Below are 21,602 nucleotides of genomic sequence, written 5' to 3'. Positions count from 1 at the left end.
TACTCTCCTACAGCTTTTAGATGCATCCCACTCCAACTCAGCTGAATCAAATGGTTGAATTAAGTTTGGCAAAGGCTTGATAGCAAGCCAATCATTTGATTCAGGTGTGTTGGAACAAGGATGCATCTTAAAGCTGAAGGAGAGCAGCTCTCCAGAACTGGAGTTGGAGACCTGTCATCTAATGTCTAAAACAAACTGTTTTGCTCCCATCCTCCTTCCTTTAAACCAACGTTCTGTCAATATAAAACAGGTGTGAGCAGTAGTTGGGTGGAGCTTCTGTGTCTGAGATGACTAAATACAGATCTCCACTCTCTTTGACATCATTAAGAGCCATGAGTCAGGTAAAAAGTCTGAAACTGAGTGTTTAGAGCAGTCTGAAATCTGAGCTGAAAGCTCATAGGGATTGCTTGCACAAAAATACCAATGTCATTCTTTTTTGTTTGGATTTCTTATATATACAAATGAAATTCCAACCATTTGGAAATCTGCTTTTGTTCTCCCTTTGCTTAAAGGTTGGGATACTTCAGTTTTGACTAATTACAAGTCCGTCTCCAAATAATCTGCTTTTGTCAAAGTTCTGGAAACTCTTGTTAACGAACAGCAGAAAGAGTTCCTTTCCGTAAAGGATTTTTAAATGATTTCCAGTCAGGCTTCTAGAAAAATTACAGTACAACTATAGCAGCCTTAAAAGTGATTGTTTCAATTTAATTGATTTGTTTCAAGCAGATAACAAGCAACATTGTGCATCCATTTTTATTGACCTAGCCATAGCATTTGACACAGTTGATCATAACATCTTAAAACCAAGACTTGCCATCGAAGGGCTGTTAGAAAACATTGGATGCTTTCAGTTATTCATCAATCAGGCCTCAGTGACTTCTAGCTTGCTTAATGTGATCAGTCCTCATTTTTATGCTGATGATCTACTCCTCTTACAGCCAGGCTCTCTGTCAGCTCCAGTGCAGTATAGCATAGCCTGTGTGATTTAAAACTTAAAAATTCGAAATATAAACCCCTGAACCTCTCATGTATTATATACTTCAGGGCTCAGAGATTGAGTGAGCATCTCAATATAAGTACTTAGGAAAAACAATTGACGACTCACTCTCGTCTACACCTCGCATTCGGCAACCGGTGAAAAAATTGAAATTGAAACTTGGTGTTTACTTTCCTGTCTATCTGTTTCTGGCCAGAAAGAGACTTTTATGTCTCTGTTTGGTTATGGTGATGTGATTTATATACATGGGTCCCCAGAATCCTTACATATCCTGCATTCTGTTTATTCTGGAACAATGGGATTTATTACAAACTTTAACGCTTTTACTCACCCTTGTGCATTGTATGCTGAGCTTGGGTGGTCTGCTTTGTCATGTTGTAGATTCAGCTACTATATTTATATGTAGATTTTTTATTTATAAGGCTATTCTTGGTTTGCTTCTTATATACTGACTTATATTAATCAGAAATTGTGGGACATTGTTGTCTTGGGTTCCATGTTTCACCACTTTGTCTGTCCCAGAAGTTCAAATGGAATTTGGAAAAGGAGAATTCAAATTTATCACTCCTAAATGAAAACTTAAGACACTGGTCTCACTTAATTAATGCCGCAGTTTGTGGGGGGAGACAGTGTGTGGGTGTGTGAGGACCCAGGTGCAGACACAGGCGAGGAGACCACAACTAACTTGAACAAAACGCGAGCCTTTTATGACGGCTGATAATCAGGTCAACAAAACAAGGCAGTAAGCACAGAGGCAAAACAAGACTGGAACCTAAACTGGGAAAACTGAGAAAACAGACTTAACTATGATAACTAGGAAGACAATGACAAGGAGACTGCGATGACTGTGAACAGGACTTTGTGCAGGAACATGAAGGAGCAATGAACTCATACATGAATAGGCAACATGACCATGACCTGCACAGAGTCCTGAAACCTGACATGACATGATGGGTGGAACAAGGACGACGGGACACTGAACACAGGAAGACAGAGGACTTTAATACATACATGAGGTGATCAGGGGAAGTGGAGACACGTGAGGAAACAGCTGACTAGAACAAACCAAATGACACCACAGTGGAAGTGAAACTAAAGCAATGAACATTGAACACCCTTCAAAGTAAAACAGGAACCCTAAATAAGACACAGAAGTGACAGGAGCTTGACAACATGAACTACACAGACAGGAGACATGACAGGTAAGACTCACAAACCTCTAAGGAAGAATTAACACAGGGATGAGACACAAGGGGAACCCAATAAACCATAAAATATAACTACAAGTAGGTATGACAGAATGTAAGTAGATAAGCTGAAAAGAAACTAGAATACAGATGAATAACAAAATATCATGAAACTTAGAAACACTGGGTCACATGACTCAGGACCATGACAATTAATTTAAGTTCATTTTAGATAATGTGAATGACTAGTTTTGCCTGAATGGCATCCAACTGTCACAGCGCAGCCTGAGTGTTGATATGAGGACCCAAGTGCAGACAGGGAATAATAATGGATTGCATTTATATAGTGCTTTTCGGGACCCCTCAAAGCGCTTTACAATACCACTATTCATTCACTCTCACATTCATACACTGGTGAAGGCAAGCTACAGTTGTAGCCACAGCTGCCCTGGGGCAGACTGACAGAGGCGAGGCTGCCATATCGCGCCATCGGCCCCTCTGGCCATCACCAGTAGGCGGTAGGTGAAGTGTCTTGCCCAAGGACACAACGACCGAGACTGTCCAAGCCGGGGCTCGAACTGGCAACCTTCCGATTACAAGACGAACTGCCAACTCTTGAGCCACGATCGCCCTAAGGTACTAAGGTTAAAAAAAAAGCGAGCCGTTTATTATGGCTGATACACAAGTAGAAAATAAAGCAAAAGGCGAACAGGGGCAAAAACGAAACTAAAACCTAAACAGGGAAAACTAAACTGTGGTAACTATGACAACAGGCGTGAACATTATTGTGAACAGGAACGTGTGAGAAACTATAACGAGGAAGAACATGAACATGAAACATGAACACGACCTCAGCAGAATCATGTAGTACATGGAACGGGAAAGAAAAGAGTAAACGGGACAAAGACTGAATGAAAACACACAGAAGGGTAATGAGGGAAGTGGAAACACCTGGGGAGACACGGCTGACACAAATGAACATAATAACTCCACAGGAGAAGAGCGAAACTAAGCACATTGAACATAGAACCACAAGACTTTCAAAATAAAACTGGAAACACGGAGAGATGTAGACATAATAACACCGACTACATGACACACACAGACAACAAATACATGACATATTGTCACTGAAGACAAGAAAAGACTTTTAAATCAGGAGTTATAGAAGAACTGGAAACTCAATTTAATCCTAAGTAACAATAGCAACCAAAGAACTTAACACATTCCACATATCAAAATACAAAATAAAACTCAAAATGCTGGGTTACAGACCCAACTCCTGACACCCAACATTGTATCAGTATATAAATGACAGAAAATGAGTAAAACCACAATTGTCCCCTTTCAATGTTAATTCAATTTTTTTGGATTAGCTGTCCTGCCGTGGTTATTCTTTTGACCAAGGTCGCTTCTGCTTTGCTGTAAGTGCAGCAATTTACTTGATAAATGTGCAAAAAGCTTACATAAATGAGGCAATTTTTAAATGTAGTTCTTGGCTTGGATTCAAAGTTATAGACTGAGGGAACATGTTAGCACAGAAAAGAACAGTCTAACCAGCTAATGAACAACTTGACTGATTTACTGATTCACTGACCGACTAACTAGCCAGCAAACAGTCTGCAAACGCAACCAAGACATAAATAGAGAGAAGTAATGAAGGAAAGTGGAGAGACATTTAGATAAACTCTGTTTTTTTTTTCCTCCGAGAGGCTCCAGTTAGTTTCATTTCTATAACAGCAGCACATACACAAACAGAATATTCTCTCATTCAAACACACCTCAACACAGACAGTGCTGTTGATTGTGTATTGCCGGTTTGTTTATTAGCTCGCTGATTGAGCAGCTCTGCCTTCTACAGATTGGATGACCTTTCCAGATCCTTCCGTCGAGTCCGCTAAGTAGATCGGACGGCGAACGCAACTCGACGCGACAACACTTTATTCAGATTGTTACTGAATGAGGAAAAAGCAGGCGGTCATATGTGTGTATGTGTGCACATTGGGCTGTTTGTACACACTCACTCTGCCTTCATTGGTTCAATTGAGGCCTCATCTCCATATAGTTTGTATGCAATTACATCTGAGCGGCGCTCTGAGTGCCTCTATATGATTGTGTCTGGATACCGAGTGCAACTAGCTGTGATGTGTGTGTGTGAGAGAGAAGGATAATTTGTGAGAAAGAGCAGCGAATCATGCTCCATGTGTGAATATGTTTGTTTTTGTGTGTGAAGCAATTGATGGTCAATTTGTGCGCATGTGTGGCTTTATGGGAACATTTGTGCGAGCTTGATAGGAGTGTGTGTATGAGGGGTAATTTGTGCCAGAGAAAAGCAATTCGTATTAAATGTGTGCGTCAGGTTTTATGGGTGATCTGTGTTAGTGAAATGTTTGTGTGTGTATGTACATTTATATGCATACACATGTACGTGCCGTTTCATAGATGTGTGTGTATGTTGTCAGCTGACGCGGAGGATAAGTATGGAGAGTGTTTCTAGTGGCTTGCTGAATGCTTGCAGGGCTTTAAAGGGCACGTCCGTCAAAATGCGGCACATCCGACAAAACGCGGCACGTCCGAATCTCCTTCATCTGCAATAAACAGCTAATCACACTCAGTGGAAGATGATCCCACTCAGACCGCCGACTTCATCATGCACACACGTTCTGTTCGCTTTCAAGAAGGCTCACTGTGTTACCTTGATTCTGGTCATCTTGGTCTTTATATAAGACAGGGTATTTGTACGTTGTAAGAAGCACTGAATTAAGTTCACCTTAGAATGTATTAAAAAGTCTTACGCTCGAGGGGTCTTTGCAGAAGTCCTAAACCAGAGAAAGGCAGGAATTTTTCATGGGAAACCTGCAATTCAGCAAGCTGAGAACATGACATACATAGACATAGTGTTAATTTGTAACATGACAGATTATTTGACATTAGACTGTTTACCAGCATAGGGTACCAGGGTCTACTTTTATTTATTTATTTTTAAATTCTATGGATGGTTTTATTCATTTATTTATCTACTAAATCGACTAAAACATAAATTTCCGTGTAGCATTAAAAGTCTTCATTCTACAGTGCAGAAACCTATTAACAGTGTATTGAACGACATCTTAAGGGATTTTTATAATAACTATAAAACAACATCATCTCAAGATTCAGCAGTAGTGCAAAATATTCTTTAAAAACAGCATTAAATGTCACAAATTATTCTCTCAAAACAGTTAAAAACATCTCAAAAGAAGCTGCTAATCAAGCCTGTAAGTTGCATTTTTCATTGGAAATAGGTGTTTTAGTTTCTTTTCTTCCATTAATATTCTTATATTGATTGTTATGAAGCCCTTTGAACTATCATCAGCATCCACAGCATATCGTGGAAACAGCATATCAGTCCTCATTGGTTATAGCAAGGTACAACTAACAAACATAACAGAGAATATGTTGATGTGAACGCAATCTCAGAATGAACCAAAGAAGTGTAAGAAATAATTCAGTCTGGGTAATATATACCCCTGTGTTCTGCTTTGTTTTCTCCAGGCGGAGCAGACCACCAGTCAGTGCGAAGCCCAGCGAATGGCCTTAGAGCAGATGGCTATCAAACTAAGCAGCCTGCAGTACCCCTCACCCACCAACAGAAGGCGCTGCAGTCACCTGGCCAGGAACAACAGGTAACTGCACAACAGGAAACAACAGAATAAGTGATCAGTAATTTTCTGTTAGCTTCCGTAATTGCTTTACAGTGCTCTATTTTGTAAAACAAATGCATGTCTACTATGGGAGGACCTGTTAAAATTTCCCCACATCCCTCATGTACACACACATTCGTGTAGTGCTAATTATGACGCATAGACTCAGAATCGAATTGGTAGAGTATTCATTGACCTCCTGGGCTACAGTTCATCCACCACTAGGCTACCGTATTTTTCGGACTATGAAGTGCAATATTAATCAACAGGTCTATTTTCATACATAAGACGCATTAAGCGAAACAAAACGTGACTGAAAGCCTTGAGTTTGAAATCCGCTTCGTAAGCATGTCTCTTAATAGGTGCCATTCTGGGGTCCTTATACACACACAGTAATATTATGTTGAAGCACAGTAACTCCGCCAGGCTCCTGACTACGGTAGCCGTAATGCTCCGACAATCCATCATGCGGTGCAGCTTCGTAGCTTACCAAAGTCGTACTAAAACATTTTCACAGATTTTTGAGCGCCGTGTACCACCTAAAATCGGTTCGAGGTCAGTAAGCACAACCAGAATTAATACATAACGTGCACCGGATTATAAGGCGCACTGTCAATTTTTGCGAAAATTAAAGGATTTTAAGTGCGTGTTATAGTCCAAAAAATACGGTAATTTAGCAAACTGGTTAACAAACCTCAAACCTGCCGCATGACTAGGCTGAGGATCTTCATTCTTGGGGTTATGAGAATCAGACGGTCTCTCTATATAGAATTTAAAAGTTATCAAGCCAGGATAACAACAGCTCCCTACTTTAGAGGTGATCCCTGAGATTTTAAGAGAAGTCACAGGGATCAATGCAAGTACTACAGAACCGTAAGACACTAAGCGACCACTTTAAACCATCAGTAAAACTTTATATTCAGCCATGTATTTTGAAATTTACCCCAAGCTTCTGTGTCCATTACTTATATATCCTTATAAATATATCCTATAGGAGACAGATGATTCTTTTCATACACTCTGTAGAAATTCTAAGCACTCATAAAACTAAATTTCCCTCCTATGGTCAATTGAGGGACAAAGCCTGTGAGCCCAGAAGTGCCAACCATTGTTCAAACCTTCTGTTTGTGATGTGCAGCCAATTAGAAGAAAACTGGCTCAAAGGGAACAGGAAGTGAGCTAAAACAGTGAACTAAGGCCCAATAGGAGACAAACGAGGACTTATTTCTTGCTGCTCCTGTGTATTCCAAGAATAAAATCCAGGGAGCTGTAAATCATCATAACAGGTCCACTTTAAAGTCCTTTGTTCTGACTTTTAGAAGTTCCACCATTTCATTGGGCCTGTTAAACAAGGTGTTCGAGTTTGTGTGTTGAACGTGCAGAGGACAGAAGCTGCAGAGCGTAATGGAGTGCAAAATAATAAGAGTGAAAACTAGCAGGTCAGTGTTGTCTGTTGTGATAGAAGAGACACAGGCAAACATAACAGACAACACACACATGCAGCTAAATGCAGTCACACACACACACAGAGTGTGAGCGTTAACAGCAGTAATCTGGTGTGGCCAGGCTCGGCTCGGCGAGCACCGTGTTTGGTCACGCTGCCTGTCGGCGTTTCATCCCCGGCTTTGAGGAGCTTCTCACTGCAGTTATCACTCACACACAGGGCGCACACACACACAAAAAGAAAATGACAACATACACTGAGTAGTGTGTATGCAAATAAAAAAACTGAGGCTTAAATTACTCCCTTTGAGTCTGTAGCATGTTGTGTTCTGCAAACTTTGCGGGTGTTGTCAGTGTGACTTCACGGTGGCTTCCACGAAGCGTGCGGTGTGTGCGTTGTCTGTGCAAGTGTCCACATATACGAATCAAACCCACTGTAGTGCCACTGGACTGTCTTCTACTTGAATTAAATAACAGTTGTTACATGCGCAAGTTGTTTGTGCGCAAAGAGTGAAAACCCACAGCACAAATGTAAATGAAAGCCTCATCTTGTTTGTGTTTTTCAGCCCTCTGAGGCTGCGGCGTAATATTTCAGTAATTTACATTGAATGTGTTGGGCTCTAATTGGTTATTCATATGTTAGCTGTTGCCTTTCACATTTACATTTGGGTATGTGTGAGCGTGTGTGTGTGTCTGTCTGTCTGTCCAGTGCAGTGGTGTGTGTGATGAGTTTTGTATTAATTGGATGTTACATGTTTTTCTTTGTGAGTTTCATTCAGTTGAGATTTCTGGTTTTGGTTCAGTTGTGAAGAAAATGAAGGTCAGACTGAATTATTCACTAATTTCAAGCAAAATATCTCAATTCTAAATTATTAGCAGAATGAAAGTTAGTTAGGGTGGAAGATATAGATTTTTTGTAGTAACTAAAGTAACAAAAAGTCAATTTTTATTTTTCATATTTCTTATTGTTATGTTCAAAATAATCTAAATGCTTATATAGGAAAGATGAGGCATGTCCAAGCTTCTAACCAATCAGGACATGAAACCTTTCAGAGCAGAAATATATATATACATATATCAAAGTCATACTTTTAATAGCAATACGTACTTTGGTTTCACTTGTTACCTTATTTAACATTTTTATATCTTAAAAAGTCCAACATGAATACACGAAGGACCAACATTAGAATTGAAAGCAAATGCATGTTTAACTGAATGACTGAGTGACTTGACTTTGCAGGAATTAATGACTTTGTGATAAAAGAGAAACAGAGAGAGGATTTAGACTTTGTAAATATATGAATGAATGAACTTAATGTAAGAATGAGAAGGACCCTACACAGGTCTGAATCCAGAACCCTCTGACTGTGAGGCAACAGTGATACCACCTTAAAACTCTGTTATCCAGTTCTACTTTAACCACAGACTTTTGATGGCTGTCTACAACCATTTGGTAGCTGAAGATGACATTTTAGATCTTTTTCAGGACTAATTATTGTTTCTGTTCAGTTTTTACTATTTGAAACGGTTTTGTTTTATTTCAGTTTTTATTAGCTTCAGTGTTAGTTTTAATCTTTTGAATTGTTAACGTAATGGAGGGCATACTGTATGTCAGAGGCAAGATTTAGGAAAATCAGTACTGCTATTAAACTGAAATGAGTTGACTCACAGTCTCAATAAACTCGTCCATCAATGCCTCGTCAGGCAAACAGGACTAAGAACATTTCATCTATAGTATTATTTCATTTTATTTAGTTTTCCAAGTTGACGAAATCATTTCAGTTAGTTTATTTTAGTTAACTTAAATTGTTTTTTCACATTTAGTTTTAGTTTTTTAGTTTAGTTTTAGGGAACTTCCACTTTCCTGTTGTACGACGTGTTAGTCAGTGTTTTTAGTCCACAAAAGTCTAAATAAACTAAACTTGTGCACCACGCTCTTTTCCAAGATTAATAAAATAATAAATTAGTGAGTGAATGACTGATTAAGCACCAGGGTTTTGTTTGTGGACAACTTGATTTGAATGTTTCCGTAGGATGAACCCATTAGCATGGATGAATGAAGAAGTGTGTGAATATCAGCACGGGCCTCTGCGCTGCTCTTCATCGACAGTTCGATTTTAATGTCTCTGTAGGATGAATCCATTAGACTGGGCGAGTGTCAGTGAATCACCTCATAAATCCAGCAGAGTCTCTGACTGAAAGGTGACGGCTGCCAATATGACTCATTCAACCTTTCATTCTATCGCTTCATCCTCCTCTCTTGTCATCCTTTCTTCCTTCACTCCATCGCTCCCTGCGTTCCTCCTCACCCTCTGTTCCTGCTCTTTCCTGGTTGCTCTTCCTTGACCTCTGCTTTGTCTCCTCTTTCTTGGCCTTCTGCTGCCTCTTCGTTTCTCTTCATGTTTTTCTCCTGCTCACCTTGCTTTATTTTGCATCCTTTCTCTCAGTGCAACTACTTTGTTGCCTTCCTCTATGCATCACTCCCATCCTCTTCTTTACTTTTATTTATTTAGAATATCTGTCTTCTCATCTTATTGTTACCTTCTCCACAGTTTCCTCTTTCTCCATTCCTCTCCTCTTTCTCGTTCTCTCTCTGAGAGCCTTGCCTTCCCTCCTCTTGCCTTCTGTCCCTTGCTCTCTTCTTTCTGCTGTATGGAGGATGATGAATTAGAGACAGCAGTTACAGCCGCTATCGGCGTTGCAGCAGCAGGCAGCAGGGAGAGAGAGAAAGGGAAGTAGAAAGTGAAGTATGATAACAAATCTGTCCATTTAAGCCTGAAAGACACTGCCAGTGTTTTAACCAAAGGGTTTTAGTTAGCAACAAGGTATCTATCCTGAATCCTGTTTAAAATACAATACTAGTTAAAGAACTTATCAAAATAATGACACCACAGATCAATAAAAAAATTAATAAATACATAAAAGAGTAAATCAGTAAGAAAGTATTTAAAAATGAAAGATTCCAATATATTTTTTAGGCCCCTCATGAAGACATTTTAAGTTTCAGTTGGGTGGACTATCACCTGCTATTTTACACCAATAATCAATAGCAAGGTGCCTCAACAGTGCCTCACGGCCAGATATCGGAGCATTTAGCTGTATATCACCATATAGTTTTATTCAAACAGTTGTGTACAAAATACCAGAAAGGAAAGACAGAAACACAGAACTTGAATTTTTTACAGGGTTAGTAAACCCTGTAAAATAGAGGACACTAACAATGTTACAGCAGTTATTTTGAAAAGCATGTATTTCACATCACTCACATAAAACTCAACACTGACTGAAGGACATACGGAAGGAATCTGGAGCTGTGAGACAAAGAAGTACAGAACTTCAACATCTATCATAGAATCACACAGGAAAATTAACTCGTCCATCTGGTTGTCATAGTGCAGGGGTGTCCAACTCCCGGCCTCAAGGGCCGGTGCCCTACAGGTTTTAGATATCGCCCTGGGTCAGCACACCTCAATCAAATGATTAGCTCAATACCAGGCCTCTGGAGAACTTCAAGACATGTTGAGGAGGTCATTTAGCCATTTAAATCAGCTGTGTTGGATCAAGGACACATCTAAAACCTGCAGGACACCGGGAATCGAGGCCTGGAGTTGGACACTCCTGTCATATTCCCTTCATTGCAGATTGAAGCCGGGCCCAACAAATACCTTTGCTTAGTGTTTGTGTGCCATTCTCTGTTGTGTTTGGGTAGAAAATAGAAAATACGGACGTATAGGATGTGTAGAGGTCAGTGTTCCACTGAAACACATGGCATTTAACTACTTAATCTCATCAGATGCACATTTATTTCATTATTGCAAAATAATGCATTGAAAAATGTCTGGATAGCTAGTGTAGATATCAGTATGTTTTTCCATGTAGGTTTGCACACTTTCTATCCACATTATTTTTTATATCCAGTGTTGACTGGAATTATGTTGAGGTAGAAATGAATAATAGATCCTTAGAATTCAAATTTCCTCAGGTGACTGAATGTCAGAAAGGCTCTCTATAATACTCTTGTGTGCTCCGTCAGCGCAGTGTAACAGAAAACGAACTTGACACTTCAAACACTCTGTAACCATCCCGGTGTTGAACGCAGCCCCACAGTGGCGCCTCGTCGATCCTTCCTCTCCGATTTGTCTGTTTTCTCGTCTTCCACCTCCCGTGAGATACTGTTTTACAAAGCATTTAGTTAACATTAGTGTGAGAACAAGACGGAAATGGAGGAGAGGAGGGGAGGTGGAAAAACGACAAGAGAAAACAATCTGTACGAGTGTTGTATCTGCTTCATCTGTCTTAGTCAGTAAAGGGCCGCTCTGCTCAGCGCATAATGAGGAACACCGCCTCTGGGGGAAGGAAGCAGCGTTTGCTTGCTTTGCTTTTTTCTCCTCGGTTTAGCTTTTATTTCAGGGAGAATCACTTTCAGTGGAGGACAGGAGGTGTGAGGAAAGGATAGGATGAAAATAACAGAAGATCAAGGTGGGGGGAGTTAGGAGGAACAGGTGGAAAAATGTTGGCAAATCTTGTTTTATTTCTCTGTAGCCATGAGCAGAAAAAAGGAGTTATGAAAAAAGCAGCAGAAGATGAAGAAAACAATTTTTAGAAAGTAAAAACAGAAAATGGGGACAAGTTCGAAATTGTGATGGATATAAAAACCACAGAATAAACTAAGGTCATTTCTGAAAAGTGGGGAACAGGATAAGAACAGAAAGCTTTGGGAACGAGTTTGTGCAAAATAACACAAAATTATTACATGCAAAACTCTCAGTCATGAGGAAAGGTTAAAGTGGTTATTAATCATAAGTATTCTTGAGATGACAGAAGCAATTAACATGATAAATATTTCAGAAAATGCCATAGTTACAAGTTCTTTATGTGTGGGAGCAGAAGTAAACTTTTCCAAGATGCAGGAAGTATAATTTTATTAAGGTTTTGAAAACACATGACCAATAACCATGTGACCATTGTGACCAATAAGCACGTGATGCTAACTTGTCCTCCACTTTGTACATGTGAACATCATGGTGACAGTGTAGCATCAAATGAATAATGCCCAGTCATGCAGGCCTAGAGACTGGTCTGAAACCATATGGCCGGTCTTGAAGGAACAACGAGTATTCTCTGACTGGTTGCGAGTGGTTGCTGGAGTTTGATGCCACACACTGTGAAAATGATTGCTAATGCCCCAGTCACGTAAGGTTGGTTAGTGATCCCCTGGCAAGAACCTGTCCCTGTTTAGGGAAAAAATCTGTATCGCCCAACTAGTTGGAAAAAACTCCTTGTGATATGTTTGGTTGCAAGCATATTGCTGTGGTAGTAGTTTAAATAGAAGTGATGGACTTGTCTACAGTCACTGTTCAGATACTCTACGAACTGTAGTGAAACAGGTGTCCCAGTCAGGTATTGCCACCTCGCCCCCAACTCCAGTATTCAGGTCAATGATGATTTCAAAATTCGCAGAAGTTATGAAGAGGGAACCAATCCTAAATCCATTTTTTGTGGCAGGCTGTAAACATACATTTAAGGTTGTAAAGTTGGGCATTTTAATATAAAATTGTCACTTTAAGCCATTTGAGGCTGGCCCCAAAAGTCAGTAGAACTGCAGTTTTGTATGCATGTAGCATTGGCTTAATTTTTCAGCTTCAGAGGTTGCCCCTTGATTAAGACTCACTTATTGGGTCTATATTGCAAAACAACAGATGTAAAAATATGTACGTGTATATAATTTCCTCAGGGATTAATAAAGTATTCTGATTCAGGCCCATAAATGCATGTATTCATTCCAAAGATATTAATAGTTTGAATTTTGTAGCTTGTAGGAGACAATGGGAGAGAGTTGAGTATTTTTTGTTGTATTTGTTGTTGTTTTTTTCATAATTTCATTCATAGTTTACTCTCCCTACTTTGATGGAACATCAAATTGTAGTGTGTTTCCTTTTTTTAGTGATGAATATGTATGCGGCTTTCTGGGTAACTGTGATTTTCAGTAAGTGTGTGTTTGTGTATTTGAGTGATTTTCATGTGTGTGCTTCAGAGAGCACCTCTTAATGTGTGGTCGCCTTGCCTGGCATGTACGTGCAGTGTGTGTGCTTGTGTGCGAGTCACTGTGGAAATACTGTGGGTCTGACAGAGCTGTCAAACTGTCGTCGTCAGCGACCGGAGAATTCCAAACAATTTCACCGCTAATGTTGAGAAACATGTTGGCGATCCCCGCCGAGACCGAAAGCCAGTGAATATATAAATAATAAACACACACGCACCTTAACAAAACGGCTGACAGTAATGCGCGTGTTTGAGCAATCGGCCCCTGTTCCAGCAGCATAAATATTTGATGTGATCCTGTGTTGGGAAGGGGGAGGTGAGAGGATGAGTTAGGAAGGGGAAGAGGGAGGTGATAGTGGGAGGAGTGAGCTGAAAAAGGGGAGGGAGAACTAGAGAGTAAGGAAAGGAACGATATTAAGAGAAAAAAAGGGAGGTAGAAAGATTTAGAGAAAGTACTAGGAAACAAGAAAAGGAGGAGGAAACAGGAAAAAGAGAGGTGGAGGAGAAAATCTGGGCAAGAGGAGGATGTGGGAGGCAAAGCCATGACATTGAGAGGTCGGAAAAATGAGGTGAAATGGAGAGAGGTGGGGGTGAAATCTGGGATAAGGAGAATGGGGAAGGGAGTGGGATGAAGCAGCAAGAAGTGGGGGGATGACAGAAGACGTGAGGGTGTAAGACTACAGGGAGTGCAGAATTATTAGGCAAATGAGTATTTTGTCCACATCATCCTCTTCATGCATGTTGTCTTACTCCAAGCTGTATAGGCTCGAAAGCCTACTACCAATTAAGCATATTAGGTGATGTGCATCGCTGTAATGAGAAGGGGTGTGGTCTAATGACATCAACACCCTATATCAGGTGTGCATAATTATTTGGCAACTTCCTTTCCTTTGGCAAAATGGGTCAAAAGAAGGACTTGACAGGCTCAGAAAAGTCAAAAATAGTGAGATATCTTGCAGAGGGATGCAGCAGTCTCAAAATTGCAAAGCTTCTGAAGCGTGATCATCGAACAATCAAGCGTTTCATTCAAAATAGTCAACAGGGTCGCAAGAAGCGTGTGGAAAAACCAAGGCGCAAAATAACTGCCAATGAACTGAGAAAAGTCAAGCGTGCAGCTGCCAAGATGCCACTTGCCACCAGTTTGGCCATATTTCAGAGCTGCAACATCACTGGAGTGCCCAAAAGCACAAGGTGTGCAATACTCAGAGACATGGCCAAGGTAAGAAAGGCTGAAAGACGACCACCACTGAACAAGACACACAAGCTGAAACGTGAAGACTGGGCCAAGAAATATCTCAAGACTGGTTTTTCTAAGGTTTTATGGACTGATGAAATGAGAGTGAGTCTTGATGGGCCAGATGGATGGGCCCGTGGCTGGATTGGTAAAGGGCAGAGAGCTCCAGTCCGACTCAGACGCCAGCAAGGTGGAGGTGGAGTACTGGTTTGGGCTGGTATCATCAAAGATGAGCTTGTGGGGCCTTTTCGGGTTGAGGATGGAGTCAAGCTCAACTCCCAGTCCTACTGCCAGTTTCTGGAAGACACCTTCTTCAAGCAGTGGTACAGGAAGAAGTCTGCATCCTTCAGGAAAAACATGATTTTCATGCAGGACAATGCTCCATCACACGTGTCCAAGTACTCCACAGCGTGGCTGGCAAGAAAGGGTATAAAAGAAGAAAAACTAATGACATGGCCTCCTTGTTCACCTGATCTGAACCCCATTGAGAACCTGTGGTCCATCATCAAATGTGAGATTTACAAGGAGGGAAAACAGTACACCTCTCTGAACAGTGTCTGGGAGGCTGTGGTTGCTGCTGCACGCAATGTTGATGGTGAACAGATCAAAACACTGACAGAATCCATGGATGGCAGGCTTTTGAGTGTCCTTGCAAAGAAAGGTGGCTATATTGGTCGCTGATTTGTTTTTGTTTTGTTTTTGAATGTCAGAAATGTATATTTGTGAATGTGGAGATGTTATATTGGTTTCACTGGTAAAAATAAATAATTGAAATGGGTATATATTTGTTTTTTGTTAAGTTGCCTAATAATTATGCACAGTAATAGTCACCTGCACACACAGATATCCCCCTAAAATAGCTAAAACTGAAAACAAACTAAAAACTACTTCCAAAAACATTCAGCTTTGATATTAATGAGTTTTTGGGTTCATTGAGAACATGGTTGTTGTTCAATAATAAAATTATTCCTCAAAAATACAACTTGCCTAATAATTCTGCACTCCCTGTATTTATCGTACTACACTTTCAGTTCAGTTAAATTCAGTTTTATTTATGTAGCGTCAAGGCGCCTCGAGGCATTGTATATTGTAAGCTAAAGACCCAACAATATTAACCACGTCTGAATACAGTTTTACAAAATTAAAACATGTTAAAACAGAAATTTAAACAGCCTGGGTGCTGATTGTATAAACTGTCATGAACACAATATCTAAATATCTTTCTAAGACACCCATACAGTTGCTGAAGATGTCAGCAGGAGCATGGATGTTATTTTTTCTGAATCATCACAAAGTTTTAAACATAAACTTTGCCATTTGGTTCGACCAAAATGTGTATCCAGGATGTCTCTCTTTTTAGTAGCTATTTAATAATATACCTGTGAGTGGAAACAAACACATAGTGGATTTTTTGTGTTAACTTAAAATGTTTAAGGCAACTTTAGCATTTTGACATTACTGCTCATGGAATTTATAAGTTTTAAAAAGGTCCACATGTCCAGGCCTATCTTAAGTTTGCCACTGAACATCTAAAGGATTCAGAGAGGGCTTGGGAGAAAGTGTTGTGGTCAGATGAAAACAAAATCAAGCTCTTTCGCATCAATTCGCCATCTTTGGAGGAAGAGAATTCCTGGGTGTGACCCAAAGAACATCATCCCTACAGTCGAGCACAGAGGTGGAAACATTATGCTTTGGGATTGGTTTTCTGCTAAGGGTACAGGACGACTTCCCCGCTTTGAGGGGCCAGTGTATCGTAAAGTCTTGAATGAGAACCGCCTATCCTCAGCCTCACTGAAGGTCGGTTGTGGATGGGTCTTCCAGCATGACAGTAACCCAAAACATACTGCCAAACCAACAAAGGAGTGGCGAAAGAAGACGCATATTAAGGTCATGTAGTGGCCTAGCCAGTCTAGAGACCTCAATCCTTCAGATAATCTGTGGAGAAGCTGAAGCTTCAAGTTGCTAGGTGGCAGTCAAGAACCAAAAAAGTATTTAGAGGGTTTCTTTAAAGAGGAGAAGACCAAAACCCTCCTGACATGTGTGCAAACCTGGAGACCAACAACAGTTTCTCCAACAAGTACTAAGTCATGTTTTGCTTGGTAATCAAATACTTATTTACTCTGTGACATACAAATCAATCTATAACTTATATGTCATGTGTTTTTTTCTGAACTTTAGTTTGATAATTTGTCTCTCTCCATTAATATGAAACTAGCATTAAATTACAGGCTGTTCATTTCTTTGGAAGTGAGCAAACTTGCAAATTCAGCGGGGATCAAATAATTGTTTCTATAATAATCTCACAAGCCAACTAATTTAAATGAACTGTCAGCTTTGCCACACAGAGTGGTCTAATGTTCAGTCGTTTGTTGGTGGCTACCAAAAGCATCTGACTGAGGTGCAAGTTGGTAAAGGACATTTAACCAAATATTAGTGGGAGTGTATATATACGTATTTCTGACCTGTTGGATTTGAGTTCAAAATAAATTCAACTTGTGAACCAACTCTATAAAATCCCAAATTTACCATGACATTCAAGCACATGATTTGTAAACTTATGACCACAACTGTAAAATGTGATGAAATACTCCCTGGAACGGCATTTTAGTTTTGCTTTTTGACAGACTTTTTTCTTTTTGCCTTCTGTTGTCTTTTTCTGTAGAGCAAACTTTATCTGTCAGTCAGTTTTTAGCCATGTGTTTTATCAATATAACAAGATCCACGTTTCCCTTTGCCGGAGGACAAAAACATATTACAAGAATAAAGGAAATAATAAAATAGACAAGATGAATCATAGCAAAACAAACATTTAATTATAACAGTTTAACTCTTTCTTCTCTCTCACTTCCTTTTGTCAGTCTGCAGGAGTTTGAGGCTGAATACCAGGAGCTGTGGGATTGGCTGATGGACATGGACGCCATGGTAACAGACAGTCATCAGCTGATGCTGTCAGAAGAGCAGAGACATCACCTCTTCAAGGTAAATAGTGTTACTTTCACCAGCTCACAGTACATGTGAATAGTATAGAATAGACATGACACTTCTGCATCAAGTGTGACTGATGCTTCTTCCAAATATCCAGCCTGTGGGCGCTGGGCCATGAAGGAAAACTGTGCAATGAGATGAAATGTACCATGGTTGTTTCTGTGTATTAAACTACTGCCATGATGCTTCCCTTTACACTACAGTGTCCATAATAGTGTAACTAGGGGTAATCCTTTCAGAGAACTCATTGAAGTCTGCACCTTCTGTGGACTCTTTTGAGGTCTGCAACAATTGATATTCTTTATTTGATATTCTTAAGCAGACTTAATGTGCACATAAAACCTGCAAGTCTGGACTTTTCAGTTTGCATCGGAGGGACATGGCAACAAGTGTGTGACTTACTCTTCATAATCTGGTTGGAAAAAACAAGTAATCAAGTTACTGTCTGCCCTCACAGTGTACACATTTTTACCCAATTGATGCGTGATTGTGCTAGCAATGTAGTGTAAGTTATCAGTGTTAAACTGAACATATGCCCTGTTGGAATAGAGTAGCCTTGTGCATTTTAAATCATTGTCAGCAAGAACTTAGTGATATAACAAAAAAACAGACATACTTAGAGATGAAGGCTATTGGTCAAAAAAAAAAAAAAACAGCCTAAGAAGTAGGCTGCAGTATACTGAAACATCAGTGTAGCTTCCAGGTCTGAAAAGCCAATGTACAAGTGCTTGGACTCTTTCATATGGCCAGCAGGGGTGACTTCTCTGGTTCTAGAAGGAACTCTAATCGTATAGATGTCTATGGTCCTTCAGAGTCTTTGTTTAAGACCTCAGTAAACTAGAGTCTTTCAAGTTTTTCTGAATGCAACATGATGTTCAGTTTGTAAATGATGGTCCCATTAGTGTCAAAAAGGAGGATGAGTTAGGGCATGCTGGAGGGCATGCCTGGCATGTGATTGACATGTTGCTGCTATATGACTGTGCAAGATCCCAAAAGCAAAAACTTTCAGGTCAAGGCTTCAGAAAACCTGATCTCACTAACTAATAGGCTGAGGTTACAGTTGCTACATCAATCTCAACAGCCAGTATGTTCATTTTAAGCTGATGCATTCAGCGATGTGCAAAGATTTTGTACATTTTGTATCGTATGATAAGATAGCTCACAACTGGCACAGCACGGTCCTATTATGACACTCTTGGATGCCTCAGTTTGGAGTCACTTTCTCATCTAGTTCAGCACACTCTGCTATAGATGTGACATGGAGGCACACAGCAAACTTCTCAGAATAAAAAATTAGACATAGTACAGAATAAAAAATGAAATTCCCAAATATGCGATGAATAAGTAAAGTATTTCAAATTGTTTTGTATAATGAAAAACAGGAGATGATGGAGATAAGGCACTATTACAACTTTACCTGGCAAGAAAGACTTCACATGTTTCCAAACATTCACAAAGGGCCCATCAGCTGCTCTGCTTCCATCATGGAGGAGCAGCACTGACTTCAGTCTCAATATAAAAAGAAAACATGTAACTGTGTAGAAAATATAAGTATTTGATGCAAATAATGCCCGCCCACTTTGGCTGGCTTCCTCTTTCCTGCCCTAATCCTCCCTCCACCTCAGATCTCCTTTTTCTAGCCAGGCACACACACAAACATACACCCCGTCTTCATCCTCACCAAGGAGAATAGGATTACAAGGCATAGCCTCCCTCATAACCATATCATAGAGAAGGGTGTGTGTGACAGAGAGAGCGAGATTGTGTGTTTGTGTAATGACATCACTGCCACCAGATGAGTAACACAGAAGAACAGGATGTGTTACGATTAGAGATTTCTGAATTGTGCTCTTCTGTCCTTTATATGCTTACAAACACACACAGGCGCGCGCACGCACACGAAAAGGGGAATCGAATAAAAATATACTTGTTCCTAAACTGTGTAACAGTTTAAAAAGTATAAGTAAGTCATATTTTGAGAGACAGTAAATGAAATAATGAGGTATGTGTGAGCTGGTGCCATGTGTGTACAATTCAGATTCCCTCAATTGGCAGATGTTCATGAATCAATGTGTTAATTTCACTAGTGTCAGGTTGGAAATATTAAAAATGGTTGGGTGGATTAAAAATTGAGACAAAAACTTTAGGTGGGTTTTTCCAAGGAGTGGAACCTTTTGGACCTAAATCCACTCACAGTTCCAGTTTAATGCACTTCACAGTCTTTCCTGGGCTAGGCTCTACATTATCAGGCTTGACTAAATTTTTAACTTCACAGTCTCAGCTGTACAATATTCATGTCACAGTGCTCATAGTGATTAATTATTTCATTTTAGTTCTCAGTTGGAGGTTTGGGGTATTTCTAACGACAGTAATATTTCTCATTTGTGAAATACTGCCTATTGTCAAAAGAGCTTCTGTCACTGGGAGCTGCAACTAAATAAAGTATTGAAATGGATCTAAACTGGTTTCTTTTATTTACAAACCACAGTAAATATAACCCCAGTTTATTCTGGCTAGATGCTAAATATTTGATCAGAGGGATTGGTGCAAAAAAATACACTAAAAATAGGTACATGATATTTCACATTGGACATAAAAGACCAATAACCAAAACACAGCAGTGTTACTGGTGCTGGACATTTTAACATTTTGGAGTTAACGTGTGTGTCAACCATGCAGCTGTATGCATGTATATTCATTAATGGTAATAGATAAACTGCGTGCACATACTCTGTTTTTGGAGATCAAACTGCTGACATCTCTTTCTCTTCTTACCCACAAGGCACTGCTGCGAACCAGCAGACATGTAACTTTGTGTTGTTTTCCACTCTTTTTCCCATCCTTCAAACGTCTGTGTGCGTGCGTGCAGACATGACTTATTTAGTGGCCGATGAGACTCACCTGGCCTGCAAATTATTGATAAGTGTAAAGATGAACCTAATTTCTCCATAGGAGTTCCACTTAAATATTCATCTCCATATGAATATTCATGGCAGCGATGATGCGTGCATGAATATTGGATGACTCTGGAATCGCTGGGCATTCTCTTCTTCTCCTTTCTCCCTCGTTCTTTCTTTTGTCTTTCTCTCTTTTTTTTCTTTTTTTTTGATGTGTCAACTCTACCGCTAAAATATTGATGCGGAGCTCAACAGCGTCTCCTCGCCCGGTCCAAGGTCGCTTTCTTATACTGTTTCTCTCCCTCTCCACCGCTGAGACTTACGGAGACAGGTCTACAGGCCTGTATACTGTAAGCTGCTCATATAGGGCTTTTTTTGTATCTTATATAGGTTGTTGTGCTGTGTTCAAACTGTAAAAATACCATGACAGTGAATCCACTGCATTCATGTAGCAGCTATAAAATGTGCTTGTGCCCCAACAACTGTATCCTTGTATTTTCCTTGTATATTTATGGCTGTAGATAGCACTGGGTCTTTCATTTACCTGAATTTCTGCATTTAAACAAAGCATTTTCTCATTAAAGTGTTCAATTAAAATCATTACTGGTGTAATCAAACCCCTACTGAAGGGATTAGTCATTCATTTGAGTAATAGATGGGCATTAATGGCAAAAATTTCTGATTGACTGTTTTATAGTACTCTGATTTGCTGTCTTTGGGTGCTGAAATACTGATCAAATAAATAAATGATGAATTGAAAAGAAACAGAGAATGATAAAGGCAATTTGAAAATATTAATTAACTGCAACTTTCTAAATATATAACAAAAATAAATGCATAACAATTCAATTCAGTTTTATTTATACAGCGCCAAATCACAACAACAGTTGCCTCAAGGTGCTTTATATTGTAAGGGAGACCCTACAATAATGCATAAAGAGAAAAACCCAACAATCATATGACTTTCTATGAACAAGCAGGTTGGCGACAGTGGGAAGGAAAAACTCCCTTTTAACAGGAAGAAACCTTCGGCAGAACCAGGCTCAGGGAGGGGCGGGGCCATCTGCTGCAACTGGTTGGGGTGAGAGAAGGAAGACAGGATAGAAAACATGCCGCGTATTGCAGCACAACTAA

At 39.9% G+C, this 21,602-nt stretch overlaps 1 protein-coding gene across 2 annotated transcripts in view; it reads left to right on the top strand.

Moving 5' to 3' along the window:
- akap6 (A kinase (PRKA) anchor protein 6) overlaps positions 1-21,602 on the top strand; it is a 217,805-nt gene that overhangs the window by 107,881 nt on the left and 88,322 nt on the right. For both annotated transcript variants that reach the window (XM_084914965.1, XM_084914966.1), the window contains exons 14-15: positions 5,719-5,849; positions 17,445-17,565. In XM_084914965.1, coding sequence (XP_084771091.1) covers positions 5,719-5,849; positions 17,445-17,565 — 252 coding nt within the window. The remainder of the gene's footprint in view (positions 1-5,718; positions 5,850-17,444; positions 17,566-21,602) is intronic.

The sequence above is a fragment of the Perissodus microlepis genome, chromosome 19, assembly GCF_051167445.1.
Source record: "Perissodus microlepis isolate ML-2025 ecotype Zambia chromosome 19, ASM5116744v1, whole genome shotgun sequence".
In the NCBI taxonomy this organism is placed as follows: domain Eukaryota; kingdom Metazoa; phylum Chordata; class Actinopteri; order Cichliformes; family Cichlidae; genus Perissodus; species Perissodus microlepis.
The sequence above is the reverse complement of the archived record's forward strand: the minus strand, read 5'-3'. Positions and strand labels throughout refer to the sequence as shown.